This window comes from Ranitomeya variabilis, chromosome 4, assembly GCF_051348905.1.
Source record: "Ranitomeya variabilis isolate aRanVar5 chromosome 4, aRanVar5.hap1, whole genome shotgun sequence".
Lineage (NCBI taxonomy): Eukaryota > Metazoa > Chordata > Amphibia > Anura > Dendrobatidae > Ranitomeya > Ranitomeya variabilis.
Window position 1 is genome coordinate 172,344,424 of NC_135235.1, and position 24,055 is coordinate 172,368,478.

The window sequence follows — 24,055 nt, forward strand, 5'->3', positions numbered from 1 at the left end:
GGTCCCAGTGCTGCCGTCCATATGTAAGTATAGAAGATGTGAAAATGTCTTTCTGTCTTTGCACTCTGTACTCCGTACAGATTTTTTTTCCATCCCTTGTAGATTAGGCGCTGCTGTCTTTGTCCCAGTGCTGCCGTCTTGGTCCCAGTGCTGGAAATGATTCTTCCCAGGGTCGTCGGCCTCAAGTTGCTGAGGAGGAAAGACGGGGTGTAAGTATCCTTTATCAGAGTTTTTATTGAATTTGTTGTCATTTTTACTAACAAATTCTTTTTTTATATTTCATCTATAGGTTCCACAACGTGACATAGACAATGACCTCCTGATTCATGCTGTGCAAGAGCGAGCAGCGCTGTGGGACCCCCATGATCGGTATCATTCTGACTCAGTCTTGATCTGACGACTCTGGGATGAAGTGGCCAGATCACTGATGGATGATTGGGACCATGCAATGCCAAAAGTCAGAAAGGATTTTGGTAAGTATAGCTATTTTGGCAGCCTCTGTTTTTGTGTAAAATTTGCTGTCTTTTAACAATTTTATTTTTATTCCCCCTTCACAGAGAAGAGAGTAAAAGTTCATTCGCATTCAATGAAGGATCGCTTCAATAAGGACATGAGAGAGGAGATTCGGGTTCGAAGTGGGGCAGCTCGAAAAATCAGAAAATACAAGTATCATAACGAGCTTTCTTTTCTGAAGCCAGCGGTTGCTCAATGACCGTGAGTATCTTTTGTGTTGTCTTTAACTATTATTTAATTTTTTCTTTTTTGTAATAATCTTTTTTTATTTCATTTCCACACAGAACCTGGAGCAGCACTGTAGAACCTGGATCTTCCTCTGTTGGAGCGGCCCCTCATCGACCAGCCACCGAACAGGCACCATCCCAATCATCCACCAATGATGCCGCAGCCAGGCAGGCTTCACAGGCTGGGGACAGGAAGCCGGTCCTTCTGGTTTTCCCCTCTCTCAGCCCTCTGCCACTACTTTACTTGGGTCTGCTCGGCAGCGGCAGAGGGTCTGGGAGAGGTCAGTCATGCCCGAGTTTATTTACTTAACCTTGTTTTTCCAGGCTGGGATGAAGGCGGTTGTGGATAGGATGGAGAGTGGGTTCACTCATGTGAACACACTGTTCCAGGAAGTCCACAAATACCTTGACCACCTGAAAGGCGACCTTAATAGACCGGCACAACATTATTTTTCCACTATAGAACGGGGCGTGGCGGAAAACCATAGTCCTGATCTCCAGCTCTTTGTGATGAAGGACTGTCAGGATGCTTATACCAAGTCCATGCAGCGGTCCCGATATCAGCAGCAGGCATAAAGTTCTTTCCCTACAGGGCAACAAGTTCCAGCACAGCATCAGTGGCAGAATCCACCTGCACCAACTCGCCAAGGGACTTATCTACCACCACCACTGGACATTACACTTCCAAGAATCCCAAGCTTCACCATGCAGCAGGAGTGCAGAAGACCATCCACATCTACCATCACGCAGCGTAGGGCAGCAGCCCAACTGTCTGGTTCCACCATCAAGACCAGTGTAGCAGCCCACATTTCTCCTCCACCAATGCAGCACCAGGAAAAAAAATGGCAAAAACAAAGTCCCGGAGAAGAAAAACTGGGAAAAAAATATTACATGCACCCCTCAACCCTCACCTCCTAATGTGTCTGTGTTTTCTAGTCTGTCCACACCTTCGCTTCGTTCTTTCCCTTCCAATGTGTCAATCCCTTCCAACTTGTTTTCCACTCCTAATGTGTCCTCTTCCCCAATGTGTCTTCCCCCAATGTGTGTGACCCAATCCTCCAATTTTCTTACACTTCCCCTGTAACAACGTCCCCAACCACTCCTAACCTACCATCACAGCCCGACACCCCCCTGGTCCACCATGTTACTCCCTCCCACAGACCTCAAAAGTAATTAATAATTTTTCCTTTTTTAAAAAAAAGTGTACATTTTTTATTTCTGTTAGTAAAGATTGTTTTCATTCACAATACCGGTCTCATAGTGTTTTCTTTATCTCTTTATTTAACCATGTGCATTGTTGAGTGAAGTATGAACGGGTGTAACAGATAAGGGGTTTATTATACAAGTTAGATTCAAGGTGTTAATATTAGATTCAGAAAACATTACAGGTTCATAACATTACAGGTTCATAACATTACAAGTACATAACATTACAGGTACATTTTATTTACAGGTTAAACCATGTTATCTTGCCATGACACACGTCCAATGTCAGAAACACAAAAGGCTGCAAATTTATCCATTATTTGGGCAACTTCGACTGTAGTCCTCAGAGGGTGATGTTGGTAATCCTGCAATGTGGTATTAACAGTTTCCTCAAGTTCAAAGTGGGGTTGCTCTTTTGACAGGATGTAATTATGCAGAAAAACACATGCTTTCACAACCTCATCAATTGTCTCTATTTTCAGATGCCAGCAAACCAAAGGCACACTCCACAGTTCTTCGTGCCCTTGTCAGTCGTTAGTTGAAAATCCTTTTTGTGTGACTCACTCAAGTCCCAACTTGAGTACAGTTTTAGGAGGTTGCCACAAATTTGAAAGGCCTCATCACCAGCAATAACAAACGGCATTGACGGTCCTTCAGTGTTAGGAAGAGGTTGTGGTGGGGGAAAATTAAAATCATTCCCATACAATCGTTATCCCATGTCCGAGTTTTTGAAAGTCTATGAGTCATTTCCTCATCCAAATGAGCCAACGTCAACAGCGACAAATCGACATTCAGCATCCGCAATTGCTATCAGAACAATGGAAAAGTATTTTTTATAATTGAAGTACTCAGATCCACTTCCTGCAGGTTTCAGAATCCGAATATGTTTGCTGTCCACAAGTGGCGTGGGCTCCCGCGCAATTTTCTGTGCCAGAGAGGGAAAGCTGATGGCCGGGGGCCAATATTTGTAGCCTATGAAGGGGGTAATACCCATGGCCCCTCCCATGCTATGAATATCAGCCAGCAGCTGTCTGCGTAGCCTTTACTGGCTATTAAAATAGGGGGACCCCCCAAAAAAATGACGTGGGGTCCTCCTATATTTTATAGCTAGAAAGGCTATGCAGACAGCTGTGGACTGATATTCATAGCCTCGAGAGGGGCCATGGATATTGGCCCCCCTGGCTACAAATACCAGTCCAAAGCCGCCCCAGAAATGGTGCATCTGTAAGATGTTAATGTCACCTTGCTATTGTAAGGTGACATTAAGCAAGGTTAATAATGGAGAGGCATCAATAAGATGCCTATCCATTATTAATCCTAGAGTAGTGAAAGAGTTAAAAACAAAATAAAGACGCAGCCAGAAAAAAGTATTTTATTATTCTTAATTTAGCCATACTTACCATACTTCAGCGCTTGCAAAAAAAAGTAAAATAATAAACTGTATACTCCGTCCGACGCAGTCCAATTAATAACGAGTGTCCCACGACGATCTCCCCTATAGAACAGTGACATCGGGTGATGTCACTGCTCTATAGGACTTCCAGTGACACACTGACAGGAGACAATGGCTCCTGCAGTGCATCACTGAGAAGTTACTGTAGTTCACTGGTCTCACTTTATGCCATTGCTGCATGGGAACTTTCTCACACAGCAGTGCCAAAAGTGAGACTAGGGACTATTTTTTACAGTGGCGGAGGAATGCAGTGCGGAAGGATACCTCCCTCCCATCATTGTATTCCTGGAGCCCCTAGAGAGCGGTCGCATCAGCTGATGCTGCTGCTCTCCATGGGAGATTGTAGTGGGACACTCGTGGATTTCTGCGGATCAGGGAGTATATTGTTTGTTTGCTATTTTAATATTTTTTACAGGTGACACTGGCTTCGGTGATCAAAGTGACAAGTGATGGTGAGTATGTACTCTATGTTATATGTACTGCATGTTATATGTATGTATTGTATGTAATGTATGAATGTATTGTATGTAGTATGTATGTAGTATTTATGTAGTATGTTGTATGTATGCATATAGTATGTATGTAGTATGTTGTATGTATGTTATATGTATGTAGTATGTATGTTGTATGTATGTAGTATGTATGTTGTATGTATATAGTATGTTGTATGTATGTTGTATGTATTATGTATGTAGTATGTTGTTTGTATGTATGTATGTAGTATGTATGTTGTATGTATGTAGTATGTATGTTGTATGTATGTAGTATGTAGTATGTTGTATGTAGTATGTATGTAGTATGTATGTTTGTGGTTTTTTTACATTCAACACATTAGCCGGATGATGGGACTACTACTGTCCCATCATTGACTAATGTGTCAATCACTGTCATTGTAGCAGGCATAGCCCGATGGGACTTGTAATCCCATCGGATGATGCCTGCACACACACACAAAGACCCCCAACAGGCACGCACAGACCCCCGACAGGCACGCACAGACCCCCCGGCAGCCCGCACAGACCCCGACAGGCCTGAACAGACTCCCAGCAGGCCCGCACAGACCCTCGACAGGCCCGCACAGACCCCCGACAGGCCCGCACAGACCCCTAGCAGCCAGCACAGACCCCCGAGAGGCCCGCACAGACCCCCAACGGTCCCGCACAGACCCCGCCCGCACACACAGACATGCACAGTCTCCGATTTTTTATCCACATTGACTTCAATGAGGATCGGAAATCGGGATTCCCAATCGCTGATTTTCAAGTGTGATCGGACCGATCCTTTCCGATCCGATTTTTAGGGTGATCGATCAACCCTAACTACAACATAACAATGCTTTAAAAGATGGAAGTAATGCAAAGTGAATGAACAAAAGAGAAATATAAATTAAATCAATACACTTGCACAGTTTTTGAAGGAACTCAGCATGAGGTTGTCCCAAACATCTTGTAGAACTAACCACAGATCTTTTGTAGATGTCAGTTTGTGCAAATCATTTTGTGTCTTCATGTGATCCCAGGCAGACTCGATGATGTTGAGATCATAGCTACAGTTTGTGGGACCATATCATCACTTCCAGGACTCCAAGTTCTTAGTGTCATTGGTTGTATGTTTGAGGTCATTATCGTGCTGCAGTATACATTTGGATCTGATTAGACACCTCTCTGGTGGTATTACATGATGAATAAAAATTTGCCTATGTTTTTAAGCATTGAGGACACCATTAGTTGACTAAATACCCAACTCTTGCCAGAAATGCAACCCCAAACTTTCAGGACCCTCCACCATGCTTAACTGTTGCCAGTAGACACTCGTTTTTTATTGTTATTCAGACACTTGAGGAACCAACTGCCTTTTGTTACAGCCAGATATTCCACAGTTTGACTCCTCAGTCCAGATCACCTGCTGCCACTTTCTGCACATCAGTTCCTATGGTGTTGAGCATGATTGAGTTATTTGGCCTTGTTTCCAAGTAGAATATATGGGATTTAGCCACAATTCTTCTACTAAGATCACTTCTCTGAACAGTAGATTGGTGTAGTTTGTACCTACTCGTTCCTGTCTGTTCTAAACTGATTGCAGTGCTGGACATCTTCAGATTTTCAAGAGAAATTAAAGGGAACATGTCACCTCAAATTGGCGGGATATGTAAATGCGTTTTTCTGGTCCTATGGGTGGCGTTTCATCTTCATTTCTCCACCCCATCCATCCCTGTTGTCCGCAATATGTTCGAGAATTAGAGTACTTGTCCTCCATAGTTCGCGCGTACGCAACGCAATCTTCGCTTGCGCACTCGCGGAATGCTTTGCCCAAATGCAGGCAAAGCCAAAAAGCATTACTGCGCATGCGCCCAAGCACTATGTTCCAGAACACAGCGAAATACTTCTGGGACATAGTGCGTGGGTGCATGCTCAGTAATGCTTTTCGGCTTTGCCCGCAGTTGGGCAAAGCATACTGCGCGTGCGCGAGCGAAGATTACATTGCGCACGCGCAAACTATGGAGGACAAGTACTCTAATTCTCGAACATATTGCGGACAACAGGGATGGATGGGGTGGGGAATTGAAGATGAAACGCCACCCAACGGACAGGAAAAAAGGCATTTACATATCCCGCCAATTTGAGGTGACAGGTTCCCTTTAAGAAAGATGTGTCTTTTAGCTGCTGCACTAAGTTTCCTTGGAAAACCACTGCGTCTAGAGATGTGTTTGATTGGCTCCAAACGTACAATGCAGTAGTACAATGACTCCAAACATTCAGGCAATGCCATTAAGAACTATCTTCAGAGCTAAAAAGAACAATGAGTCCTCAAAGTAATGATTTAGCCCCCTTGGAGGCTTAATTTCAACATTATCGATGTTGTATGGGATTTCACGAAGAGACAGAAGAATTTGCTCAAGGATTTGCACAAACCTTATAACAAACCTCATATATTAGTGTTCAAAATAATAGCAGTCTAATTTGACTAACCAGATTAATCACTGTTTTTGGTATAAATTATATTACCACATATCAAATAATTTACCAGTTGGTGCAGTAGATTCTAAGAAGACCATCGGACTCCACATTCATGATCTACATGTTTTTGAGTTTGTGTATTAGAACAATTAATTGAAACGAGGTGTTCAAAATAATAGCAGTGTGGAGTCCAATTAGTGAGGTTAAAGGGAACCTGTCACCTGATTTTGGCGGGACCAGTTTTGGGTCATATGGGCGGGGATTTCGGGTGTTTGATTCACCCTTTCCTTACCCGCTGGCTGCATGCTGGCTGCAATATTGGATTGAAGTTCATTCTCTGTCCTCCGGAGTACACGCCTGCGCAAGGCAAGATTGCGCTGGCGTGTACTCCGGAGGACAGAGAATGAACTTCAATCCAATATTGCGGCCAGCATGCAGCCAGCGAGTAAGGAAAGGGTGAATCAAACACCCGAAAACCCCGCCCATATGACCCAAAACTGGTCCCGCCAAATTCAGGTGACAGGTTCCCTTTAATCATTCTGTGAAGAAACCGATGTGAATCAGGTGGCCCTTTTTAAGAGTGAAGCCGGGACACGTTGTACCTGCATTTCTCCTTGAAAGCCTGAGAAATATGGGTCGTTCGAAACATTGTTCAGAAAAACATCTAACTTTGATTAAAAAGCTGATTGGCAAAGTGAACAAATGACAAAAAAATTGTGTGATGTAGTCCATGCATCCTGGGCTGCAATAACAGTTGACAGGTGCCGGAAGTTGGTTGACAGCAACAAAGATCTGAAGCAGTGTGAAAAACTGTATGTATACAACTAAATATTAGGTTAATGATTCACAGGAATGCTAAATCCTCAAAAAAAAAACATCAGTTTGTAAAGACAAATGCAGACAACACTTTTTTTAGAACAGCCCAATGTTAATTTTTTTGTTGTTTTCTGTAGTTAAAAATGATATACATTTCTCTCCATGTTTTGAATTAGAAAACAGTGTGCAATGTTCCCAATGCATGGAAATAACAATTAGTATAAAGATTTTGTGATTAACTCAGGTTTTTGAACAAAACTGTACACAGAAGATCTGTGGTTAGTTCTCCAAGATGTTTGATCCTTCAGAAACTGTGTCCAAGTGTACCTAGAAAAATTGATTATTTGATGTGGTGTAGAAGTGATAGGATGATCACACCGAATATTAGTTTGATTTTGATCTTTCTTTTGTTCTTTCTTTAAACTTTATTAATTGGTAAAAAAAACTATTACCAGTTTTATTTTTTAAAGCAATCTTACTGTACAGCATTTTTTCCACACATGCCTAAAACTTTTGCACAGTAATATATGTTAATTTTTATATATTATAAAAGTTTGCACTACATTCTATCATGTAAAATCACATAGCATCCTCAGTCAAGTTCTCAACTCCTGAGCACAGCACAAACCTTTCATGTGAGCAGCTTTCATAGAAAACTTGCAGTTTCCTGGATCACAAATATTATATGGGAAATAAAACTAAAAATATAGAGAGAATTTAAAAAAAACATACCTGTTGAATGGCACAACGTATATTCCGAAAGAAATAGAACTATGCAAGAAATTATCCCAATAGCCATTTTCACATTTACTGAGCTTTGTACCTTCTGCTTCAGGTAAAGTAGCCCAGATAACAATTATACTAAGTGCTTAATTATTATCTGGCATAGCAAGAGGCAGCAACTGGCTCTAGTTAATCACTGGTTGAAGTCCAATGATCAGTCTTTGAACATTTTGCTAAGTTTTTTTTATCCTCTACAGAGAGAATGTAATGCTGAGTTATTCATGCACTATTATTCCAGGGATTTTATACACTTGTAAAACAAATGCTGTAAATTTCAAGCATTTTTTTACCCGGTTTATGCACAGCCTCCCCAGCAAAAAATAAACCATCAAGAATAATGGTTTTGGCTCACATTGCTTGACGTGATGCCTCCTTTCATTACTTTTTATCTGGTTTTCAAGTCACATAGAGACATATGTGGGGAAAACACCCAATAACCCATACCAAGGGCATCTTTAAAAGATTCTCAATTAATCCCCAAGATGGCAGCTTCAGAAACCAAGCTGCCACACACAGATTCTGAGAGGTTGGATGACAAAACGCACCCAGGTGTAGGTCGTGGATTAGAGGGAGCATAATAGGATCCTCTAACCTCAACCTGTCCAATGCCCTGAACCAGCTTCCCTTCGGCCACAAAAGAGGTACAAGAATTGCCTTGACTCTCTACCCTGATTTTAGAGCATTTATTGACAAGATAAGAATTGGGGGGAAAGGCACTGGTCAACTTGAATTCCCAGGAATGGGAGAATGCATCTTCTACCACACAGGTTTCTTTGGAATTAGAGAGACATAACTCCCTACTTTTGTGTTTTGATGGCTTCAGGATTGCCTCATTTCTTGGTTATCATCTGAAAAATTTTGGTATTCAAACTCGTTTCACCAGGATGTATGTCCTTCCTGCTCAGGAAGTCTGCTTGCATATTGGTGAAGTCTCTTAGGCCTCTTTCACTTGTCCATGTTTGCAGTACGTGTGGCATCCAAGATTTTCATGGATGTCACACGTACTCATTTAAACCTATGCAGCTATGCACATGTCTAAGTTTTTACACAGACCATTTGTCCATGCAAAACACATAAAGACCTGATCACGGGTTGGGTAAGGGCTTATTTTTTGAGTGCCAGGCTGACCTTTTTAATGAACTTTTGGATTGCATGCTGGCTGCAATATTGGATTGAAGTTCATTCTCTGTCCTCCGTAGTACATGCCTGCACAAGGCAATCTTGCCTTGCGCAGGCGTGTACTATGGAGGACGGAGAATGAACTTCAATCCAATATTGCAGCCAGCATGCAGCCAGCGGGTAAGGAAAGGGTGAATCAAACAGCCGAAAACCCCGCCTCTATGGCTGAAAATTGTTCCCTCCAAATTCAGGTGACAGAGTCCCTTTAACTAGTTAATAGGCATGGGTGGATAGCGATTCCGCCCGTGCCTATTGCGGGCACGTCAGCTGTTCAAAACAGCTGACATGTCCCAGCTTTAATGGGGGCTCACCGCCGGAGCCCTTATCAAAGCGGGGGTACTGCCATTGGATGTACTATTTCATCAAATGGCAGTAAGGGGTTAAAGGAAATCTAATCCAGGGCACTCTATTTGATATATTTACCAGATTGAGACACCAGCCTAGGAAGGATTTCACTTGATTGGACAAACAAATCCTCCTGTTCAGAGACTCAGTGAATCTGACAGCATGACAGAATGTAAGTCTGAAGAATTCTTGAATGAATCTGGGACCAGGGTACTGCTTGGATATATGATGTCATGGTTCCAAGGGCAGACATCACAATCATTATGGAGACTATGGATTTTGTAGAGCAGAGATGATAGATCTTATCTGTATTTTATTATTTTTTTATATAGCACCATTAATTCCATGGTGCTGTACATGAGACAGGGTTACATCAAAATACAAATATCACTTACAGTAAACAAAACTAGCAATGACAGACTGATACAGAGGGGAGATGACCACAGGGGTCAGTATTGGGCCCTCTTCTTTTTAACATATTTATTAATGACCTTGTAGGGGGCATATAGAGCAGAATTTCAATATTTGCAGATGACACTAAACTCTGCAGGGTAATCAATACAGAGGAGGACAATTTTATATTACAGGATGATTTATGTAAACTAGAAGCTTGGGCTGATAAATGGCAAATGAGCTTTAATGGGGATAAATGTAAAGTCATGCACTTGGGTGGAATTAATAAGATGAATAACTATGTACTTAATTCTAAAACTCTGGGCAAAACCATCAATGAAAAAGACCTGGGTGTATGGGTGGATGACAAACTCATATTCAGTGGCCAGTGTCAGACAGCTGCTACAAAGGCAAATAAAATAATGGGATGCATTAAAAGAGGCATAGATGCACATGAGGAGAACATAATTTTACCTCTATACAAGTCACTAGTTCGACCACACTTAGAATACTGTGCACAGTTCTGGTCTCCGGTGTATAAGAAAGACATAGCTGAACTAGAGCGGGTGCAGAGAAGAGCGACCAAGGTTATTAGAGGACTGGGGGGTCTGCAACACCAAGATAGATTATTACACTTGGGGCTATTTAGTTTGGAAAAACGAAGGCTAAGGGGTGATCTTATTTTAATGTATAAATATATGAGGGGACAGTACAAAGACCATTCTGATGATCTTTTTAATCATAGACCTGAGACAGGGACAAGGGGGCATCCTCTACGTCTGGAGGAAAGGTTTAAGCATAATAACAGATGCGGGTTCTTTACTGTAAGAGCAGTGAGACTATGGAACTCTGCCGTATGATGTAATGAGCGATTCATTACTTAAATTTAAGAGGGGACTGGATAACTTTCTGGAAAAGTATAATGTTACAGGGTATATATACTAGATTCCTCGATAGGGCGTTGATCCCGGGAACTAGCCTGATTGCCATATGTGGAGTCAGGAAGGAATTTTTTTCCCCAAAGTGGAGCTTACTATTTGCCACATGGGTTTTTTTTGCCTTTGTCTGGATCAACATGTTAGGGCATGTTAGGTTAGGCTATGGGTTGAACTAGATGGACTTAAAGTCTTCCTTCAACCTTAATAACTATGTTACTATGACCCTGCCCTTGCGGGCTTACATTTTACAGGATTGTGGGGAAGGAGACAGTAGGTCGGGGGTTGCGGTAGCTCCGATGGTGTTGAGGTGGTCATTACAGGTTGTAAGCTTCTTTGAAGAGATGGGTTTTCAGGATCCAAATGTGGTGGATAACCGGACGTGTTGGGGCACAGAATTCCAGATGATGGGGGATATTCGGGAGAAGTCTTGGAGGCGATTGGGTGAGGAGCAAATAAGTGTGGAGGAGAGAAGGAAGTCTTGGGAGGACCAGAGATTACGTGATTGAATATATTGAGAGATTAGTACAGAAATATACAGAGGAGAAAGGTTATGGATGGCTTTGTAGGTCAGTGTTGTTTAAACTGGATACGCTGGGAAATTGGGAGCCAGTGAAGGGATTTGCAAAGAGGGGAAGCAGGAGTGTAGCGAGGAGAGATATTAATTAGTTGGGCAGCAGAATTAAGGATGGACTGGAGGGGTGAAAGAGTGTTAGAGGACAAGCCACAAAGGAGGATGTTGCAGTAGTCGAGGCGAGAGATGATTAGGGCATGCACAAGCATTTTGGTAGAGTGAGGGATGAGGAAAGGACAGATTGTGGAAATACTTTTGAGCTGGAGGCGACAGGAGGTAGCGAGAGCTTGGATGTGCGTTTTAAAGGAGAGGGCAGAGTCAAGGGTTACTCCAAGGCAGCGGATTACCGGGACGGGGGAAAGTGTGAATTCATTTAATGTGATAAATAGATCAGGTAGGGAAGGTGTGCAAGACGGAGGAAAGATAATTAGTTCGGTTTTGTCCACATTGAGTTTGAGGAAGCGAGAGAAGAAGGAAGATATGGCTGATAGACACTCTGGGATTCTGGAGAGCAGAGAGGTGACATCTGGGCTAGAGAGGTAGATCTGAGTGTCATGAGCATATAGATGGTACTGGAAGCCATAGGACTTTATGAATTGTCCCAGGCCAAGGGTATAGATTGAGAAGATGTCCTAGGACTGAGCCTTGAGGGACACCAACAGAGAGGGGGCGAAATGAAGAGGTAGTATAGGAGTGGGAAACGCTAAATGTGGGGTTGGTGAGGTATGAAGAGATCCAGGATAGGGTGAGGTCTTTGACACCAAAGGAAGAGAGGATCTGTAGTAGGAGGCAGTGGTCAACTGTGTAGAAGGCAGAGGACAGGTCTAGAAGGAGGAGTATAGAGAATTATCTGTTAGCTTTGGCTGTAAGTAAGTCGTTCGTAAGTTTGGTCAGGGCAGTCTCTGGAACGGTGGGCACGGAAGCCAGTTGTTGGCTGTTGAAGAGAGAGTTAGATGCAAGGTGAGAGGAAAGTTCAGCATGGACGTGCTGCTCAAGTAGTTTGCCTTCGATACAGCAGTGGAATATATGAAGCACCCTTGATCAATCCATTATTTTACAAATAAAGTTAAAAAAATAAAAAACCATACCTGAATAAAATAAACACTGCAAATATTGCTATTCATTGTTGATCTTGACTCTTAAAGGGAACCTGTCACCCCCCCTCAGGGACTATTAAAGTAAAAGAGGGATTTTTGGTTCTTACTGTAGAATCTCTTTCTTGGAGCCTTCATTGGGGGACACAGGTTACCATGGGGTGTATGCTGCTGTCGCTAGGAGGCTGACACTATGCAAATAAGGAAAAAAATAACTCCTCCTTGGCAGTATACACCCTCCGACAGGCACAAGTCAACTCAGTTGGTGCTAAAGCAGTAGTAGGAGCAAGTATAAACAAACTCAACCTATGTACCAACCCAAACAACGGCACATTGACCAACACGGTACAACATAAAGGGGAGGGTGCCGTGTTCCCCAATGAAGGCTCCAAGAAAGAGATTTTATGGTAAGAACCAAAAATGCCCCTTTCTTTCTCGCTTTATTGGGGGACACAGGTTACCATGGGACTTCAAAAAGCAGTCCCACGGTGGGGGGGGGGAATATACAGAGAGAAGGAGGCTTAAGTCAGCCGCCACCTGCAGTACCTTCCTACCTAGGCCTGCGTTGCAGAAGCCTGAGTGTGCACCTTGTAAAACCTTACAAAAGTGTGAAGGAACGACCAAGTTGTGGCTTTGCAAACCTGCAAAGCCAAAGCCTGGTGACTAACTGTCCAGTAAGCTCCCACAGCCCAGGTGGAGTGAGCCCTCACCCCCGGAGGGGGCTGTTTATCTTGAACGCGGTAAGCCTCCAAAACCACTGAACGAATCCAACGAGCAATTGTGGATTTAGAGGCGGGGAGCCCCTTCCGACGACCTTCAGAGACAACAAACAGAGGATCGGCTGGCAAAAAGAAGCAGTTCTGGAAAGATTCTCGGATAGCCCTGACCAAATCCAGTTTGTGGAGATTTCTCCAAGGGGTGAACCGGAGAAGGGCACAAGGAAGGAAGGATGATGTCCTCGTTGATGTGAAAAAGCAGAAACTACCTGTTAGGTGTCGAGTTCCCGCCTCTGCACAGGGGGAAACTCGAACCATCTCCACTGCGGTCTCCCATTCTTCTCCAGCCACAGTTGAGCCTGCTCAGCGGAGATGTTGGTCCCAGCATCTGGCTCAAGCTGATATTGTGCAACTGGTTACTGCTGTCTTTCCAGGCTGTGTCTTTGTAGCCAGCACTGATCAGCAGCGAGCAGGTCTTTCTGGGACTAAGTCCAGCTTTTCCCATACTGAGCATGCCCACGGGACGACCTCCCATTGGAGGTCGGGGATCACATGCTCAGGTCCTGTTGCGGCTCCTATTAGACCATCTGGAAGGTCCCGTAGCACTGCTGCTATAAAAGGTTTGCATGGCCGCTCGGCCATGCGCTAGTGTATGCTTGAAAACGTGTGTGTGCAGATGTGTGACTGTCGCTCCTTAATCATCCCTCTTCCTAGTGTTGTTGACTGCTCGCGAATGGTGGATGCTTGCTATCTAGCGCCCGACAGTGCTACCTGCACCTAACACACGATACAGCGTCTGATTGCAGTGACCGCCAGTGAGGCACCATGCGCTAATAGAGCGCTTTCCTGACCCAAGTCTGGGTGGTTAGTGGCGTCCGCCAGAGCGGCACTGCACGCACTCTTGTGGATTTAATTATTGTTTCTGTTTTACTCTAACACCCCAGTAGCGGTGTCGAGAGCAAGAGGTCTAGAGGAACTCTTTCCCTGAGTCTTGGGATAGAGTTCTGTGACTCTTTGCTTGCGCTCTTTGTGCGGTACTGCGGCCCTGTGACGCAACAGGGTTCGCTTCCTTCATACCGAGTGAAGCTAACCCGTGTGTGTTTACACATTATACCGCCATATAGTCCGTCATTACTCAGCAGCAGGTTCCATCTCTGCACGGTGGACCCCGGGCTGCGAACGCACCTTATACCATCTACCTAATTATTTGGTGCGTTCTGCTAGCCCTAACACTACCTTTGGTAGAAAGGAAGGAACAAGCCGAAGGACCACTTTATCCTGGTGCAGAATCAGGAAAGGAGAACGGCAGGACAATGCCAACTCAGAGAATCTTCTAATAGAGGTGATGGCGACCAGGAAGGCCACTTTATATGAAAGAAGAGAGAAAGAAGTGTCCTGGATGGGTTCAAAAGACGAGCGCTGGAGGGCGCCGAGAACAAGGTTGAGATCCCAAGGATCGACCGGGGAATGGTAAGGAGGCATTATGTGGGCGACGCCCTGAATGAAAAGTCTTCACCTGGGGAAGGGAAGCCAGATCCCTTTGGAAGAGAATGGACAGAGTGGACACCTGACCCTTTAAGGTACTTAGGGAAAAGCCTGAGTCAAAACCCATTTGAAGGAAATCAAGGACTGAAGGAAGGGAAAAGGACATGGGGAACAAACTGTTGTCTTCGTACCATTGGAAAAAGGCCTTCCAGTACCTATGATAGATGCGTGAAGATGCCGGTTTTCTAGCCTTTATCATGGTCTGTATGATGCTATGAGAACAGCCTGCGTCCCTTAGGACCGCAGCCTCAATGGCCATACCGTTAAATTCAGAGATCGAAAATTCGGGTGGAAGAGTGGCCCTTGCAATAGAAGATCTGGACGGTCAGGGAGCCTCCAGGGGACGTCCGACAGCATGTTTACTAGCTCCGCGTATCAGGCTCTCCGAGGCCAATCCAGAGCCACTAACAGAACGGGGACTCCCTCTGCCTTTACCTTTTTTGACCCTTGGAATCAAGGGAAGAGGCGGAAACAGGTAAGGTATCTGGAACAACGAGATCACCAGTGCAACCGACGGCCATCGGGTCCCGGGACCTGGATACGTACTGGGGAACCTTGTGATTTTTTTCGGGAAGCCATTAGGTCGACATCCGGAACGCCCCACCTGTGACAAATTTGGTTGAATTTGGTCATGGCATGGTGGGAGGAGCAGTAAATTTTTTGCACAGATAACCCATTTTTTATCAATATTAAATGGCATTCTAGGTACATAGATGATCTGCTACTAGTGTGGCAGGGAGATTTAGTCTTTAGAAGTATTTCAAATTTATATTGATAACAATCCTTTCAACCTTAAATTTACCCATACATTTGATAAAAAAAAGCATACATTTTTTAGATCTATGTTTGTCCAGTACTCCTTTTACTACTATCAGTAGCTGCACTTTCCTCAAAAAGACCGCAGGAAATACCATACTTCATGCACGCAGTTTCCACCCACCACATACGATTCATTCAATTCCAGTGGGTGAGGTCATTAGGGCAAAAAGAAATTGTAGTGACATTGTGACTTTTGACAGTGAAAAAAAGGAATATCAGAGAACGCCTTAAAAATAGGAAATATCCTGATAGGACTGTGAACCGTGGCTATAATATAGTTGATAAAAAATCGAGAGCTGAACTTATTACACCGATTTCTGAGTCCGATTCCAATTGTCAGAATCAAATTAAAAGGCACAACATTAATTCCCGTTCAGAACAACCAGTTTTGGTACTCCCGTATAGTACTTATTCAGGTCAATTTCTGATATAGTTCACCGAAATTTGAACATTTTAAAAAATGATGACATTATGGACACTATATTAAAAGATGGTATTAGGATTGTATCCAGACGTGCTCCAACTTTAGCTAATTCATTATCCCACCAGCCTTTATGATGCTACTAAAACAAAAAACTCCTCTACTTGGTTGTCCACCACAGGGTTTTTCAGATTGCAATTTCCCTGCATGTTTATGCTCCAAGAAAACAACTGTTTTTCCCTGCTCAAAAAATCAAAAGAAGTTTAAAATAAAAAATTGTCTCAATTGTAACTCAGATCACGTAGTATACATAATAGAATGTTCAGCATGTGAACTATTATATGTGGGTTCTACAATCAGAAGATTAAAAGACAGGATCAGGGAGCATCTTTATGATATTACCCAGCCCACAACTCGTCATGTATCTAATGCATCCAACCATTTCAGAAAATCGCACAACAGACAAATTGCACACTTTAGTGTATTTGCAATAGAACAAGTGCATAGAAATATACGTGATGGAGATAGAGAAAAGAAATTGCGGGATAGGGAAGCTTTTTGGATTTACCTATTAAACACTCGAGTACCACTGGGTTTGAACTTGAAGAAGGAAATTATGTTGCATTATTGATTGATTATAGTTAACATTATTTTATGCACATTTGTAATTGAATGTTTTGGGTTTTTTTTCTTTTTGTGCACTTTGCATTGCATGTCATGCTATTCAAGTGTTAATTTCATTCTGTGGAGCAATCATTTTCGCTCTGTTCCCCACCTGTTTGGGGCGTATTTTAACTTTTGGCAAGACTGCTCATTGGGAAACTGAGGACTAAGAGCACTATACGTGTTCGAAACGCATCAAGTTATTCAAGACATTCCTTCCTCCAGTATGCACTGGTTTGTCAAGCAGCTTACTTTTTAAATTTGTCCAAATAAAGACTTTTGATTTTATTTCCTGAGCTGGATACCTTCTTTTTCATGCACAGAGACTGAGTGACACCTGTAGCTGGATGCCAAGAAGGCGATACTGTTGAGGGTAGAAAAGCCGAAGAAACAGGCCAGGGAAGGAGGAGTGCAGAGACTACCAGACACCCAGCAATGATGCAGCGGCAACGCAGGAAGCTGTGTCCCCCGCCGGGGTTGTGGAAGTTCGGGCAGCTGCGTTCTCTTTGGACAGAGTCTCGGCTGCAAGATGGTAGATCTTGTGGCCACGCAACGCACTGAGAGCGAACGGTGGGCGGGGAAGCTCTCCTGAAGAGATACGGACGGCAGGCTCCCTGTAATTGGCCCGTTGGTTCAGGTGCGCAGAAAAAGGGGCGTGGCCGGCCGCATAAAACAAAACCGATGACCCGATAGGCTGATGCGCCTGAAGGGCGCCAATGCCAGTGCTGGGACCAGAGGAAGGCGTGCCCAGCGCTGCAAAAGGAATGTCAGAGGCTGGTTAGGCAAAAAAGGAAGGGGTGTGGCTTGCCGGAAAAAAAAAAACTGCCGAAGGAGAAAAGGCCAGGAATCGCGCGCTGAGAAAGCCAAAAGGGCGCGAAGTTTGAATAAATCACCGCGAAACTAGTGAGCGCTGCGGGAGGACGGATAAATGCTGCGGTGGCGAGCGCTGCGGGCCAAACTACCTGCTTGAAGATCCGGTCCCCTCTTCATAGCCGAGGATGGCGTCACGAGCACTTGGAAGGTAGAGATGGTCCTGGAAGAGAAGATCCTCCTTCCCGTGCCGTATCCGGAACGGCACAGAAGACGGCATCAACCCCTTGTGAGAAGGGGGGAGGTCACCATAGGTTACCACCGTCTTCCTCTCAGCCCTCTCCAAGGAGAGGGGTGAGGAGGGTAAAAGGCGAGGACTTGCCACCAAAAGTCACCCAGAAACACCCAAAAGGGTGACAGGGAACAAAGTCCTGCCAGCGGGTCCGAGAGTGGGCGATGTGGGTGATACCACACTGCTCTCTCAGTCGCATAAATCTAAATATTGGCCTGCACTCTATAATAGGTCGGGGTGCTGGTAAGACAGACCGTATGGTCTAATAACAGAATATGATAAATCTACCGCACTCCCTAAGTGGAATATCTCATACAGAAATATAGATTTTGAAATGCTAATTTATTCAAATACAAGTAGAAATTAGAATCAGTCATATACATCGGATCAAAACAAAGGTGACTTGGTACAATGTGAACATGCGACACAACAATCGGACGTTTCGACCCTCCCGGGTCTTAGTCTAAGGTTGCTTAATCCAGGTATAATGAGTGACTTTATTAGGAGCGAAGTATCCCTGTAATTTCCAGGGGCGGTAATTGCTCTCTAGATGTGTGACCTGGTTAGTGATCCGTTTCAAAATGGAGACCTTAATGGGTAGTACACAGCACACAGCAGGACGCAGGAGCGTCGCTCATTCACCTGATAAGGTTTCCATATTCATTAAGGAATTTATATTAGCAAGATGCAGATGCCGCTTAGACCAAATACTACCCATTAAGGTCTCCATTCTGAAACGGATCACTAACCAGGTCACACATCTAGAGAGCAATTACCGCCCCTGGGCGATCTGGAGGTCACAACTCAATGCAAGACTATGAGAGCCAGGGCGAGGCCAGATGAGACTCTCAGACTTGGGCCTCCTTCACACATCCTGGTTATTCCTGTACAGGAAAAAACTGTACCAGTGCGATCCGTGGTCTGTGTGCCATCTATGTCAGTGTGCAATGTCTGTGTGTCAGTGTAACACGTATGGAATGTTTTCATAACCAGCAGGGCAGCACGGAGCTGCAGTGGTTAGCACAGCAGCCTTGCAGCGCCGGAGTCCTGGGTTCAAACCCCACCAAGGACAACATCTGCAAAGAGTTTGTATGTTCTCTCCGTGTTTGCGTGGGTTTCCTCCGGGTACTCCGGTTTCCTCCCACATTCCAAAGACATACTGATAGGGAATTTAGATTGTGAGCCCCATCGGGGACAGCGATGATAATGTGTGCAACCTGTAAAGCGCTGCGGAATATGTTAGCGCTATATAAAAATAAAGATTATTATTAAGATTATTATAATTCAACGCCACAGATCAAGTGGGAAGAACGAGGCTAAGAGCCAGATCTGGTGCATCCTATGAATGCATGATCTCTGGGGCAGTTGAGGGCTGATGTTGGTAGCATGAGAGGGAGTGAAATATCCCTGGCCCATTCTCAGGCTATTAATATCAACCCACAGCTGTCCGTTTAGCCTTTGCTGGTAGGAATACATAAGGGGACCCTAGATCATTTTTTTTTTCTGGGATACCCCGCAACCAGTAAAGGCTAAGCAAACAGCTGTGAGCCATTATTAATAACCTGGAAACATTGTGGGATATTGCCCCTTTCCCAGATTAGGAACATCAGCCCCTAGCTGTGGGCTTTCCCTCTGCTGATTATCAAAATTAAGAGGGAGCACTCGCCAAATTTATTATTTAACCCCTTAGTGACGGAGCCAAATTTTTGAAATCTGATCAATGTCACTTTATGTGGTAATAACTCTGGAACGATTCAACATATCCCAGTGATTTTGAGATTGTTTTTTCATGACACATTATACTTTATGTTAATGGTAAATTTAGGTCGATATGTTTTGTGTTTATTTATAAAAAATATCAGAAATGTGAGAAAAATGTTAAAAAATTAGCAATTTTCTAACTTTGAATGATTATCCCTTTTAATCCAGATAGTCATACCACAGCAAAACATTAATAAATAACATTTCCCACATGTCTGCTTTACATCTGCACCATTTGTAAAGTGTTCTTTTATTTTGTTAGCATTTTAGGAGGTTTAAAATTGTAGCAGTAATTTTTCATTTTTTCAAGGAAATGTACAAAATGTAATTTTTTAGGGACCTATCCATGTTTGAAGTGACTTTAGGGGTCCTATATATTGGAAACCCACAATAGTGATAACATTTTAAAAACAGCACCCCCTGACATATTGAAAACTGCTGTCAGGTAGTTTATTAACCCTTCAGGTGCTTTTCAGGAATTAATGCAAAGTGGCATAACAGAAATGAAAATGTCTTTTTTTACCACCTAAATGCCGCTAACTTCTGAACAGGTTACAACAGCCGTCAGACTCTAAGGCCACTATTTGGTCATGAATAGCCATGACAAACATCAGGACCACACAATCATGATCCAAGAGCACCAATTGGGATAAAAAGGAAGCCCCCACACTCTGTTAACCATTTATAATGATGTAGTCACTATTGACAGCAGCATCTAAGGGGTTAAACAGATTTGGACGGTGCAAACACTGATTGTGGCTAATGCAGAAAGTTGTCAGCTATAGTGTACAGCCGACAGCTGCTGGATTGTCACCTCTATGAGGAGGCTATTCTCTTATATATCAGGTCAGTTAAAAGACGTATTGGCGGTCATTAAGGGGTTAATTCTTTATTTTACAAGCGGGTGCTGAATACAACTCCCATCATTGTCACCTGGTTGTGCGGAGCTCGGGGAGACTAGGCGACAATGATCAGAGTTGTCTTCAGCACCTGTGGACTGGAGAAACTGCAAACTGTATGGCTCTTCCCAGGCCCCCTTACGTGTCACAGTGATGACACACGAATGTCATCCATGTGTCATCAGTGTGTGGCACACAGTTAGTCTGTGGTGCTGGTAAAATAAACAGATATGTCTGCGGCTTTTTCAGACACATGGTCCAAGGGAAAAACCTGACATGTGCGCACTACCATTGAGTACACCAGGTGTGCATGTGTTCGTATTTGTTTTCCTTAAAAAATGGACATGAAAAATGGACGTGAGAAGGGGGCCTTGAGTCGAGAGCTTGTGACAGTTATCTCTGACTTCCGGTCAGTCAGAAGTTGCAGTCGCAAGGTCATGACTGAAGTAGTGCCGGGAACAGCTTAAGACGGGGGCTGGAAAGTATAAGACTAGGGCCAAGGAAAGTAGAGTAATTGCACCACTCCAGGGTTGAAATAGAAAGAAAAAAACAAACAAACAAAAACCGCTGCAATGGTGCTTTAATATTATTTGAAAAGTTGATTTACTTGTGATGCACTGTGAAAATTAAAGAGAAATTGCTGCAGAGGTGGACAGTCATTTGTATAATGTTATGAACAATGTGTCATGGTTTTTACACAAATGTAATATCCTATGGATTGCAGATGTAATAATATGAACTCAAAAGGTATGTACTGTAAAGACTGACCCATAACACAGCATGTCTGCATTTACTGGTTTCCATAGTTGAGAGAAGAATGAATACAAGAGGTAGAGAGGATGCTTTCTCTCATTGCGGTTCAAGTGGCTTTACAAGTTATGGCTCCCCGCACTATATACAGCACAATTCATCTAAGACAACATCAACAATCATTTAAGGACCAAGATTCTATGTTTCATGTATACAAATATTATGTTCCCAATATATAAAAAACATATTGGGTTTCAAAAAATATCTGTTAAAATAATTACAAATTTAAATAAAGACTTTGTCCACAATGCTACCAAGAGTTAAAGATTTCTGAGAATTAGGTAAAATGTTCAATAACTAGGCTGACATATTTCCACAGCTTGGTACACAATACAGACATTTTCAATTAGGTGCTGCGCCTTTGAGACTTGACTTTAGTTTCTTTTTCTCTTTTTGTCCAATTGCACGGAAGAGTTTTTTCCTGATCTCTTTTTGTCTCTTCAGCTTCTCGTCTTCTTCCTTTGCTTTGTGATGTAGAAACTCCTTTCGCTGTTGCTTTTGCTTTGTCTTGGCCTTCTGTTTCTTATAATTATTCACTGTGCCTAGAGCTGTGAGAAGGGCCATTATCTGTGGGGGCCAAAAGAAAAGACACTAGTTAAGATTAAGCCAAATAAAGTGCATTTCTGACAACTTCAACTAATTCAACTAATTTCTTGTCCAACTTCAACTAAATTATATAACCCTTTACTGACAATGTGATTCTACACTGCTATGGCAACCTGTCGCATTTGCAGGGGGATAAGGTGATGGGCGTGTGGAATGTCATGCCCCACTCTGTCCACAAGCTTTTAAGGAAACCAGTCAATCAATTCAGAGCCTGGCTGTACAATTGTCTCACGAACTGCAGGGTCTCCAAGAAAATAGTTTAAAGGGAACCGGTCACCAAGTTTGGCCAATAAGAGATACGGCCACCACCTTTCAGGGCTGATACACAGCATTCTATAATGCTGTATATCTGCCCCCAACCCGACCTGTAAGAGAAGAAAAATAACTTTTTTATTCCCTGCACTGATCCATGTGATTGACAGGACTCTCCCATTGTACATAAATTGGAGACCTGTTAATCAACTAGAGCAGTACAGGGAACCATAAGCTGAAACTAGTCTAGTCTAGTTTCGTGCTGCCCCTTGCTGGATCTGAAATTGTTCAACCAGGTTCCGATTAATGATGCTCGTGATTTGGCAGCAGCAGAATGAATCGACTGAGTTTCCCTTTAAATGCTGCTGTAAAAAAATGGCGGTTACATTTAAATGTTTAAGAGAAGCTGTGGGTAGAGGCAGGTGATGGCTGAACAACATAGCCAGTGTTTGCAGGCAATGGTGAAACTCAGTTCCTGAGCATGCATCACAGAAGAGGGCCTGACGTAAATGTATGTTATGTCAGTAAGACCGGGTTCACACTGCGTTAGCAGCAGCCCGTTCAGCACATACGCTAACGGGCTGCTGTTAACGCAAGTTCCGACGTTACATCGCGCTAGCGCAAATAGAGCATCTGCTAGCTCTATCTGCGCTAGCAGTTACGGACCCGGAAACGCTGCAGCCTGCGTCTCGGGTCCGTCACTCAATGACAGAACATCGCTAGCGCACACCCATTGTGGGCGTGCGCTAGCGATGCGTCCGACATTGCAGTCAATGGTGGCCGTAACGGACTACGTTACACCGCGTTTATGCCGCGGTGTAACGTAGTCCGTTAGACGGACTGCCAGGACGCAATGTGAACCCAGCCTAAGACATTAAGAGAACACTAAACCTAATAATGACGGGGCATAGTAAATAGGAGAATAACACGAGTACAAGGATTATCAGCCTGTCGCTTAGAAGTTTTGTACAAATCTTGGGAAGAAAAAAAACAAAACTGCAACCAACGCAGCCTAAACCAGAGTAACACTCACCTTTCTTTCATGAGGTTCTCGAATAACAGCAGGTCGCACCTTGTCCCTTGTCACCTTACTCTTCTTTTCCATCATTTTGGGCTTACTCTTAAATGGCAGTGCTTTTTGCAAAGCTTTGGGGATATGGAGCGGATTAAAATGTCTTTCCATCCTCGAGATGGGCTGTAACAAAGTAACATATGTTTATGTGAAAAAGCAAATGATTAAGAAATGATACTTGAGTACACACATCACTCCCAGCAGCAGGGCTGGTTACTAGAGATTTTATAGGTACCTTATACAGGGAATCTTTGCGTTGCACCGGCTTGATGCCAAGCTCGTGCCGTAATTGACCCACAGTTTTCATACCAGTCCATGACTCTTTCTGGCCCACAGGTTTCAGCAGTGAAGTCACAGGGTTATAGAAGATGGGAACAGTCACCGGGTACCAGGAGCGCAGAAATACAATATCTACGAAGGAACAGCAGGAGTCTCTTTCAATACATTTACCAGATGAAGAAAATAGATATCCCATTACAGTGGCTCTTCCAAGTGCAGAGGCTCTCCATTTGTATGAGGAAAGCAAATTCACTGGATCACAAATCTTTCTTAGATACTTTATGCTCGACTTCCTCAGCACAGTAAAGTTCTCTGCATACTGCCAAATAGTGGAAACATTTCAATAGTTGAAAAAAAACCCTGATCACATGTGACAAGTGCAGAAACAAGTGGGAGCTCTGATACAGACAAGTGTAGTATGAGGAGTAGGTGAACGCATACTGCTTCTGGTAGTAATAATACTGATCCAACATACAGACTGAAGTCATTTGATGGTCTAACGACAAAGATTTGTTGAAGATAGACTCCACAAAGCAATGCTTCCCTGGAAGAATACCACAGTAATACGGTATATGATGCACATATTTGTTTGAACTCTCTATGCATTCTCCAGATGCCCTCATCGAGCAATGTAA

At 43.5% G+C, this 24,055-nt stretch overlaps 2 protein-coding genes across 4 annotated transcripts in view; both read right to left on the reverse strand.

The window, feature by feature from the left end:
* The window catches only part of LOC143770110 (heparan-alpha-glucosaminide N-acetyltransferase-like), a 1,433,242-nt gene extending 1,425,158 nt beyond the window's left edge, over nucleotides 1–8,084 (reverse strand). The window contains exon 1 of the mRNA XM_077259379.1: nucleotides 7,905–8,084. Coding sequence (XP_077115494.1) covers nucleotides 7,905–7,971 — 67 coding nt within the window. The 5' untranslated portion in view covers nucleotides 7,972–8,084. The remainder of the gene's footprint in view (nucleotides 1–7,904) is intronic.
* A 12,880-nt stretch (nucleotides 8,085–20,964) lies between these two features.
* BMS1 (BMS1 ribosome biogenesis factor) overlaps nucleotides 20,965–24,055 on the reverse strand; it is a 91,178-nt gene continuing 88,087 nt past the window's right edge. For all 3 annotated transcript variants that reach the window (XM_077259387.1, XM_077259389.1, XM_077259388.1), the window contains exons 21-23: nucleotides 23,377–23,552; nucleotides 23,103–23,264; nucleotides 20,965–21,778 (exon numbers count right to left, since the gene is read on the reverse strand). In XM_077259387.1, coding sequence (XP_077115502.1) covers nucleotides 21,554–21,778; nucleotides 23,103–23,264; nucleotides 23,377–23,552 — 563 coding nt within the window. In that variant the 3' untranslated portion in view covers nucleotides 20,965–21,553. The remainder of the gene's footprint in view (nucleotides 21,779–23,102; nucleotides 23,265–23,376; nucleotides 23,553–24,055) is intronic.